Source organism: Lampris incognitus, chromosome 13, assembly GCF_029633865.1.
Source record: "Lampris incognitus isolate fLamInc1 chromosome 13, fLamInc1.hap2, whole genome shotgun sequence".
NCBI classification, from domain to species: domain Eukaryota; kingdom Metazoa; phylum Chordata; class Actinopteri; order Lampriformes; family Lampridae; genus Lampris; species Lampris incognitus.
Window position 1 is genome coordinate 42265351 of NC_079223.1, and position 10599 is coordinate 42275949.

General features: G+C 44.9%; 1 protein-coding gene across 1 annotated transcript in view; it reads right to left on the minus strand.

The window, feature by feature from the left end:
- Window positions 1-10599, minus strand: part of plekhh2 (pleckstrin homology domain containing, family H (with MyTH4 domain) member 2) — a 53281-nt gene that overhangs the window by 33414 nt on the left and 9268 nt on the right. Inside the window, 6 exon segments of the mRNA XM_056291749.1 lie at window positions 4936-5017; window positions 5780-5863; window positions 6755-6829; window positions 6831-6905; window positions 7206-7232; window positions 7234-7269. Coding sequence (XP_056147724.1) covers window positions 4936-5017; window positions 5780-5863; window positions 6755-6829; window positions 6831-6905; window positions 7206-7232; window positions 7234-7269 — 379 coding nt within the window.

Below are 10599 nucleotides of genomic sequence, written 5' to 3' on the forward strand. Positions count from 1 at the left end.
CGACTTGAGCAGTATGATATGGGGTTTGTGATCGGTTCGTAACTCGAAGTCCAGGCCACTCAAGTATCCATTCAGACGCTCACATGCCCGGGTCACCGCAAGGGCTTCCTTTTCAATTTGTGCATATCTTGATTCCATTGTAGTCAGAATCCTGGAAATGAAGACAACAGATCTCTACAATCCGTTTGGCTGTTTTTGTGTTAAGACTCCACCAAGTCCATAGGAAGAAGCATCTGCTGACACAATTGTCTGCTGTGTTGCGCTATACTGAGCCATCACAGTTTCTGAGTTCTTTCTTTGTGCCCAGGAATGCTTGTCTTTATGGTGTGTCCCATGTCCAGCTTTTGTCATTTCTCAGCAGATCTCTTGAGTGGCTTTGTCAGTTTGGGTAAATGTGGGGAAAATTTTCCCACAAAGTTTACCATGCTCGTAAAACGACAGACATTGGCCACATCCTTTGATTCCAGCATGTCAGGATTGCTCTGATTTTATCAAGATCTGCCCTGACTCCTTGTGCATTGCTGACATCCAAGGAACTTAATTTCTGTTATGGCAAACTGGCCCTTGTCTTTCAGAGTAAGCCCTGCCTCTTTGAATTGTGTCAACACTCTGTGCAGCCAGGCGTCATGTTCTGCACAGTCTTGTCCTGTCACAAGGACACCAGCAGCATGGCAGAGCACTCCTCCATTCCCTCTATGAGCTGAGAGATCCTGTTCTGGAAGTGTTCTGGGGCTGATGTAACTCCAAAAGGCAGCCTTTTGAAGTAATAGCTACCTTCTGGAGTGATGAAAGATGTGAGTAGCATAGAGTCTTTGTGCAGCAGCACCTGCCAGAAGCCTGACGTCACGTCAAGTTTTGAAGACAGTGGCTCCTTCCAGTCTTGCCAGTGTCTCATCCACTGCAGGCACAATGAGTTGCTCTCTTTCCACACTCTCATTGAGATGTGTTAAGTCCTAGCTGTGATACAAGACCACAAAATCTGCTGGAAACCTCACATAACATATGTGCAAGCAAAGCTGGCAAGGAGCATTGCAGTCATGGGAAAAGCAAGTCATATTCTGGCTCATAAGTCATTGCACACTCTGTATTGTTCATTTATTTTACCACATCTGATCTACTGTGTGAAGGTATGGGGTAACACCTACAAAACCAACCTACAACCATTATATATACTACCAAAAAAAAAGCCATAAGGATAGTTAACAATGTAGGATATTGTGAACACACCAACAAGCTATTTTTTAAGTCATGTGCCTTGAAGTTCAGGGATTTAGTAGAATTAACACAGCACAAATGTTCAAAGCAAGAAACAATCTACTGCCGATTCATATACAAAAAATATTCTCAGATAGAGAAGGGGAATATAATTTGAAAGGGAAATTAATCTTCAAGAAATTGTGTTCATACCACTTTGAAGAGCATGGGCATTTCAATGTGTGAGATAAAACTGTGGAACAGTCCGAGCATGAAACTCAAAGTACAAACATTACACGGTACTAGAAGTACAAAGGACTAAAGAGATATAGGTATGATGAAGAGTTATGTTAACCGTAAGTTTTACTTATCTCTAAACATTTCTTATTACATTTTTTTTCATTTTTCTTTCTATAACACCGAGTAGATATTTAGGTTGCATGCAGCATTGAGATCTGTTTATTTTTGATACGTGACATTAGGATGTTTTTCTTTTTTTCCCCTTTCTCTCATGTGTTTTTTGATCTTTTTTCTCTTTTCTCTTATTATTCACAGTAGTTGAGTTTGTATTGTGCAGCCCAACTTGCATTGGATTTGACCTATACAGTACAGAGGGGATTGAGCTTGAAATGTATAGTAGCTGAATTAACTAAAGAGTAGGTGAGAAGAGGTAGGAAAAAAAACAAGTGTATACTTCCTCCTACTCCTTTTCCAACATGTAACAAATAATCTGATGCATACGGAGATCTGTTCGCTTAGTCTGATGGATGGATTTGTTCATCACTTCAGATTATTGGCAATGGCTTATCTGTATGTTATAGCTGCTTATTTACATGTTCGAAATAAATCATCATCATCACAAGTCTATACAGATGCATATTTTTCCTGATGGTTTCACAAGGGGAAACCATACCTGCACACCATTCGGTTGGTTCCTTGACATGGGCTATAACCCCCATCTCCTCCATCCAATCCAGCTCCTCTTTGACTTTGTTCCTAAGAGGAACGTCAGAGGAAGGAGAGGGCATAAGGTTGTGCTGAATCTTTAAGTTTGATTTTGTATTCCCCTTTTAGCTGGCCCAATCTTGTAAACACCTCTGGGTAGTTCGAGTGGAAATATGTCTCAGCATCCTCAATGTTGTCAAGTCTGGGGGATCATTTTTAGCCTCATGATTGAAGGGAGGCCAAACAATGGTGTAGCTAGTCCCCTGACCATAAAAACTTCCTCTTCAATCATTGTGTCTCCCCCTCTGCAGCACAGCATCTACCTTTCTCATGGTGTACAATGGCTGGTTATTAGGGCCAAACAAAGGTCTAATAGGGGGTGAGAGTGGGCCATATCTGTCCTTCATGTATTCAGTTTCAGGCAATACTGTTACCAATACTCCTGTGCCTATCTTGAAACAAAGACCCCCCCACCCCCATCCGAATTTCTTTCCAAAAGGACCTGATCTGGGGATTCTGCACTGCTACTGTTCCCAAATATGCTACAGCTGACTCTTGTCTCTACAGAATAAAAGGTTTGAGCTGACCTGCATACAACAGCCTTTGCCAGGCACTCAATCCACGAGCGTTTTGAAGTCTTGCCACACTTTCCACAGGGCTTGACATTGGTTGAGGAAGACTGATGTGGAATCTGAACATAATATTGAGTTGTTTCCTGCCTGTAGCTATTTTTCTTGGATTTATAATATGTCACCACATCCATGTGGGCAGATGAATCGGCTGAGTGTAAAACAGCTTGCTGTTTTTTCACGTCCTCATTTTACCTCACTTGTACTATAGCTGTTGCTAGATCCAATTTGGGGTTTAACTGTAGTCTCTCTGACAATGCAGCACCACAAGACCACCTCCCCCCTGCCAGTAGCAAGAGATTTGCAGGTGTATACAAACCCAGGAGGAATAGTTTGATTAAGCTGTGAAAAGTCATTGGGTTGCTGCCATGTCTCAGTCAAGCACAAGAAATCAAACTTACGATCATTCAGTAGATCATGAAGTAGAAGCCCTTTGTTGCTTACCGAGCGGATGTTAAATAACCCTATGGTGAGATTGTTTTTGTTGAGTTTGACGGTAGCCGACCTAGCTTAGGTTAGCTAGCATGCTATGGTCAACAGTCTGTCCGGACTTTCTTTTTGTTTTGTTTTTTGTTTTTTAATTTTCCTCCGTTTTTCTCCCCAATTGTACCCGGCCAATTACCCGACTCTTCCGAACTGTCCCAGTCGCTGCTCCACCCCCTCTGCCAATCCAGGGAGGGCTGCCTCCTCTGATACATGTGGAGTCGCCAGCCGCTTCTTTTCACCTGACAGTGAGGAGTTTCACCAGCGGGACATAGCATGTGGGAGGATCACACTATTCCCCCCAGTTCCCCCTCCCTCCTGAACAGGCGCCCTGACTGACCAGAGGAGGTGCTAGTGCAGCGACCAGGACACATAACCACATCCGGCTTCCCATCCTAAGACACGGCCAATCAGTCTGTAGGGATGCCTGACCAAGCTGGAGGTAACACGGGAATTCGAACCAGAGATTCCCATGTTGGTAGGCAACAGAATTGATTGCTATGCTACCCAGATGCCCATCCGGACTTTCTTGAGGGATGAACCCCGACTCCTCTAAAAGAATGTTCCTTGCTTCTTCAGCTTTGAGGAGAGTCTTTTTGGAGGATCTTGTTGTCATATAAAAGTGGTTCTTCTTTGATGAGGAGAGACTCCTTCTTCTGCCACTGCTTGTGGCAGACCTTCGCCTGGGGAGTTTTCTGCAGGTAAGCAACCCTGTTACAGAGGTGGTCAACGAGTCGAGACAAATCTTAAATCCGACTTTGTGGTTGAATGACTTCACTCCTCTCTTCCTCAGTTACAGACGCAGGTCTGTCCTTCCTCTTGCATCCCTGCCCTCTCATAGCACACTGTATGTAAAAGAGAACAAGTTCAGTGATCTAAAACATTTTTATGGAAACTGAATACCTCAAATTATTTGAAGGAATTTCAAAATTCTTGAATGTGTATCTGACATGTCTTACTTTGCTGCTCACCTGTCTGGCTTTGCCTCTGCCTATTGTCGCCTGCAGGTTTGCGTGTTCGTTGCTTGTCCTCCTTGGACTCCCGGTGCCAAGCAGGCCTTCTGTCATTGTAGCACTACCGATGCTGAGAGTCTTCTTGTGTTTTCAGCGTTTCTTTTCCACCTCTCTTGGGAGATCTGTCTGTTGATACCAGCAGGCACGGACTGGCCATTGGGAGCACCGGGGTTTTTTCTGCTCCATTTTTAAAAAAATTCTATTTATTCATTTAGGTGTGTATTTATTTTAGTAACTTAGGTTGGGGGGGTTTAAATTCATGAGCCCAGCTGTCCAAGTTCCCACTGAGCATTACATCCAATTTCAACGTAGCGAATGCTCGTTAGCTCACAGCTAGCTCAGAATATATCCGGCTAGCCTAAAGGTAGCCCACTTTGCCCAAACAAGTTGAACTGTTCAGGATACACAAAATAAGTTAATATATTGTGCTATTACTTTTGTCTTAGTAGTGGTTAGTTAGGCTAACAGCTAGATGTTGACTTTCACTTTTCAACCAGGTGGCATGACGAGGCTATTGCGTAGACTATTTTTGCCTAGACATGCAGGCCAACATGTATGAATCAATCAGTCAGACAGTCAAGTTGCATTTTATACAGCGCTTTTCTAGCTGCAACAGCCACTCAAAGCACCGAATGTGAAAACAAATGAATGGGAATGTAAGAGGCCCTTACCCTGCACTTGTTTCTGTAACTCCAGGATTTGAGCTTCCTGATGCTTATTGGTCTCTCTCAACGCAGCATTCTCCACCTCAAACTGAGGAGCACACCATGTTTCAGCACAAGATAACCAATAATTCAAATGGGTTTCTGGGGAATAAACTGCTACCGAAAAAATTAGATTGTCAGTTTTGATGCTTTGGTGTACTAGGTGTAAGGTGCCCAGTGTACTACTAAACAGCATGGTCATGATAAGAGTTGGGTTTTTTTTTTTTGCCTTTTCCCCCTTTTTCTCCCCGATTGTACTTGGCCAATTACCCCACTCTTCCGAACCATCCCAGTCGCTGCTCCACCCCCTCTGCCGATCCGGAGAAGGCTCAAGACTACCACATGTCTCCTCCAATACATGTGGAGTCGCCAGCCTCTTCTTTTCACCTGACAGTGAGGAGGTTCACCAGGGGGACGTAGCGCGTGGGAGGACCACACTATTCCCCCAGTTCCCCCTCCCTCCTGAACAGGCACCCCAACTGACCAGAGGAGGTGCTAGTGCAGCAACCAGGACACACACCCACATCTGGCTTCCCATCTGCAGACATGGCCAATTATATCTGTAGGGACGCCCAACCAAGCCGGAGGTAACACGGGGATTCGAACCGGCGATCCCCCCCATGTTGGTAGGCAACGGAATAGATGCTACCCGGACGCCCCTAAGAGTTGTTTTTTATTATCATTTATTTGTTTTTGTTTGTTCTTTGTTTCTATGTCTACATCTAATTTTTCTCAAAGCCAGCCATACGTTTCAGTCTCTGCCCGTTAATATGAAACATCTGGGCACTTTTTGTCGAGCGCCATCATTTACCTCTGATAGCTTCAGCATCACCCATTCCTTGATCTTGGCGGCTTTCTCCTCCACTGTTTTGGCATCCTGGAGGCGGTTTTGTTTCTGGCGAAAGAAGTCAAACTGGCGTTAGGAGTGAAAAATGTCAATAATGTTGTTTTCACAAGTCTTGTGGCGTGTGAATTCACAGGCTTTGCACACACATCTGCTTCAAGTCACCCTCTCTCGCTCTCTCTCTCTCTTTCTCTCTCGCTTACACACACACACACACACACACACACACACACACACGCACAAACACACATATAAACACACATCCATTATTAAAGAAATACACTCCTTTTTTTGGCAGTCTACATTTTTGATCTATTAAAAAGCAGATTAACTAGATAATTGGTAGCAGGTTGACCAGGATTTGGCAGGTTGTGCTCTCTCTGTCTGTGTTGTTCTGTGCTTTAACCCTCAGTCTACACACAAGCTTTATTTCCAGCACACTAGTTTCATGTAATTTTCAAAATTGAAAAAAAAAAAGTTGAACGTCACTACCAGAATGAATTAAATAGTGCAAAAAAAAAAAGTTAGACTTCTTTATAAAGAGAATATGTGATTGAGTGAGATGGAAATGTAAATTTCACTATTCTCTAGTGGGAAATAATTTTTATGCACCCTTTTCCATTTTTTTCCTCTCCGATGACATCATCTTTTCCGCCTTGTAAGGTGCAAATTCAGTCTATTTTTGTTGTTCAGTTAAACCGTCTGACTTAAAATACACAAGATTTATATTTAACTTTGTTGTTATCTTTTTAAAAGATTGCTTAAAATTCACCTCACATTTGGATGGGAAAATGACTCACTGGTCCATAGAGATATCTCTTGTGAGGATTTAGTCAGAGCTGAAAATGTGTATTCATTCTCTCTGTGTGGACGGATGACGGGGCTTTTTTTTTTTAAAAAGCCGGCGGGGTTTTTCAAGAGGTCGCTCACTGCCGTCTGTACCTGCTCCTCGAGCTGCTGCTCGAGCAGCACGATGGCCTCCTCTCTCTCCTGCACGAGGCTCTGCAGGTCCTGACATCGCCCCGATCAGACGCAGCTCCGAGTCTCCGGACTGGCCGTCTGCAGCCTTCAGTTTCTCCTCCATCCATTGCACCTGAGAGAATCGCACAAATCGTCTTAGCCTTGTACTCCCACAGTAAATTTTGGTTTTTATTACAACCCGGGTCTTATTTTCATTGTCTTCCCCCATCGTGTATATCAATATGATATTATTTCACTCGCCAGCTTCGTTCTAGAGATTTTGGACGCAGGCCCAAATGCACTATATTATCCATCCTTTCAATATTATAGTGTATTTATGGACTCGCTTATCAACTGTCCTGATCTGGTTCTATCATGACAAATTTACACTCACACACACACACAAAAACACACACCTTTTTTTGACTCTTACCTGCTGGTGAGCTTTGAAGGCTTGTTTTCTCGGCATCAATCACCTGTGTTTCCAGCTGCTGGATCTGGAGAACAAGCACACACATTGATATAATCTGTTAACACACACACAACAAAATGCCAGCACATAATAGTCTGCACACCTGAACCGTCTGACTTGAAAGGAAGTCTTCCTTTCCTTCCTGCTCTTCTGATGCTACTGACTGTCTACATAGCAGACACTGAGGTGAAGCATCAACCAAATCCATCCATTATCCAAGCCGCTTATCCCAGTTTGGGTTCACGGGACGCTGGAGCCTATCCCGGCAGTCATTGGGCGGCAGGCGGGAGAGACACCCCGGACAGTCCGCCAGGCCGCCACAGGGCCGCCACACATTCACACCGATTCACCTGACCTACATGTCTTTGGACTGTGGGAGGAAACCCACACAGACACGGGGAGAACATGCAAACTCCACACAGAGGATGACCCGAGATGACCCCCCCCCTAGGTTGGACTACCCCGGGGCTCGAACCCAGGACCTTCTTGCTGTGAGGCGACCGCGCTAACCACTGCGCCACACGTGCCGCCCACAACCAAATGCAGACACAACAAATACAGCCAAGAACAACACACTTAATGAGACGCAACACTCACGTTAAAACAGCGCTACATTGGAAAAGAGCACCAAGCAGCAAGTTTGGTCTTCATCATTGCCTCGGTCATATTTCGTGACTGAGGAGATGTTTTAAGTGTAAATAACCAACGCTGAAAGGCAGCAGAAACCGTTTTCACAGTGAAGCTCTACTGCAGACCAGCTCACAAGGACGGCGATAGAAAAAGACTGAACTCTCGTGCTGCAGACGTCGCAGGCAACCCAGGCTCGGGAGGGTAAAAGAATGACGTGCGTGGTATGTAGCCCAGACACAAGCGGTAATGACTTGATAATGATGTGCCACAGAATAATGATGTAACGATGTACGAATGATTTACCACTTGTGTCCCTAGAGGGTTACCCGACAACAGAGAGGAGACGGACGGATTATTTTCACATTTTGCCGGTTTCGTTTAATTAAAAGTAACACTGACCACCCTTTTTCCATTCAGTTAATGACAACGGCAGCGTTTTCGTGGTGGTACCAGCTTGCGTGTGTCGGGGTATTTAAGCAAGCTGTGTGACGGTGTTAGAAGTGTCACATTTGAAGGGAACAAGCAGCTCTTTGTATTGGGTCAGATCAGACGAGGGTATGGGAACCTGGGAGGAGGATGTCAAACCCACAGTTTAAAAACACACACACACACATACATGTGTATATATAACTGCTGGAGCACCTCACACACACGTTCATGATGCTTTCACACCTATGGTACGCACAAAAAATGCACCAGGGTGCGCACACATACACAAATCAGATCGACAACCCACACACACACACACACACACACACACACACACATAGAAGGTCTTGTCAGAAAGGAGGATGACTTTATGAGCAACATGTCCTCTGGAATTCCCTCGGCTGGCGTGGCGGAAGTGGTAGAGAGACCAGTGTCTTCTGAGGGAACTCTCCGAAACCTCAGCAACTTTCCTTAAGGTGGATAGACCAGGAAGATATGTGTATGTCTTAGGAAGTTCTACAGTAATGGAGTAATTACATTCCAGCTGGAGTCTCTACTCTATCCATCTCTCTCGCTCTCTCTCGCTCTCATCGCTTTCGCTCTCTTGCGCTCTCTTTCTCTCTCTCCCCCTCTCTCTCTTTCTCTTGCTCTCTTTCTCGCTCTCCTCTCTTTCTCTCTTGCTCTCTTTCTCGTTCTCTCACTCACTTTCTTTCTCTTGCTCTCTCTCTCTCGCTCACAAGAAACCTATGAGTGTGTGAGTACAGTCCAGCATTCTGACAGCGTGACTTCATGGCCATGGTGTCATGCTGTCATTGTTCTGCAATGTTCCCAAACTTTCCTAAACTTTGGTCAAATTCAGGACGCAGGCAGGCAGGACTGGATGGACTAGACTGGGACCGGCGAACAACCTGGGTTTAACAGGCTCTGCTGCTGGACTGGCCGGGCTCCATCTTTCCCTTTTTCTGTCAAGTTCCAGAGGCTAGATCATTCGGGCCCAACCCAGTCCAAAAGCAGCCGTGACCACACCCCGAACAGAGCCGCTCACTGTTTCCACTGCAAGACCTTTCGCCGAACAAAAACGGGAGCGGGAGCCTCCCCGCGGCTTTGATTCCACCTGTCATTCTGACACCATGTTGGAGATGTAATGCTTAACGTGTGAGTTTACGATCTCACATCGCTGCAAGCGCGCTAACAGACTAGCCGTTACGCAGCCGAGCCTGTATTCACCTCTTCACACACTTCTTCATTTCTGTACGACGCAATCGCTTCTCTCACAGCACTACCTGTCGAAACTATGCAGGATAAAGATTAAATCATGAGCTTGATAACTTCCATATTTGATTTCGAGCATCTGGAATTAGCGGGAGCAGAGTCCAATTTTTGTGGTTTCAGAATTTTCATTTAAATGCATCTTGGCTTACTAGAACAACAGAAGCCTCATTTAAATGCTGAGGGTGACAATAGCCTGCCCTGCATGGCCTACTTGTAATTTCTGTATTTATTTATTTTTGGGGGGTGCTTTTTTTCTACATTAGGCATGTTTTAGTGTGTGTATATAAGATAACGTTGCATGTTTTCCAGGACAGTTATATAACTGCATTACACCTTTCAGATTATATTATAAGATACATCATAAAATATCAACATCTATTGAAATATTTTAACAATATTTTCAAAGGGGTTGAGACCAATCCGGTTTGACCCAGTCTGTTGTTTTGCCTTATAGCCAGGGCTCAGCACAAGAAGTTGAGCACACACACACACTCTCTCTCTCTCTCTCTCTCTCTCTCTCTCTCTCTCTCTCTCTCTCTCTCTCTCTCTCTCTCTCTCTCTCTCTCTCTCTCTCTCTCTCTCTCTCTCTCTCTCTCTCTCTCTCTCTCTCTCTCTCTCTCTCTCTCTCTCTCTCTCCTCTCTCTCTCTCTCTCTCTCTCTCTCTCTCTCTCTCTCTCTCTCTCCTCTCTCTCTCTCTCTCTCTCTCTCTCTCTCTCTCTCTCTCTCTCCAAGACACAGCTCCCACTGTCATTAGCCAGCTGAGCCGAGGGGTACATTCTGATCAAAAGCAGACGTGAAAAATGAGACTGGCATACCAGCTGGCAGACACTGGGGTCTGAAAACTCACCATCTTCAGCAAAACCTCTTCAGATGCTACGCTGTGGCACAAAATGGAAAAACCACAGCTCCCTCTCTCAATACACAGATATAGCAGCAGGCAGAGAATAGAGCACTAATTACAAGGCATGTATACTCTTGGCTACAGCTGGAAGGGGACCCACACACACATGCACAAATAGACACA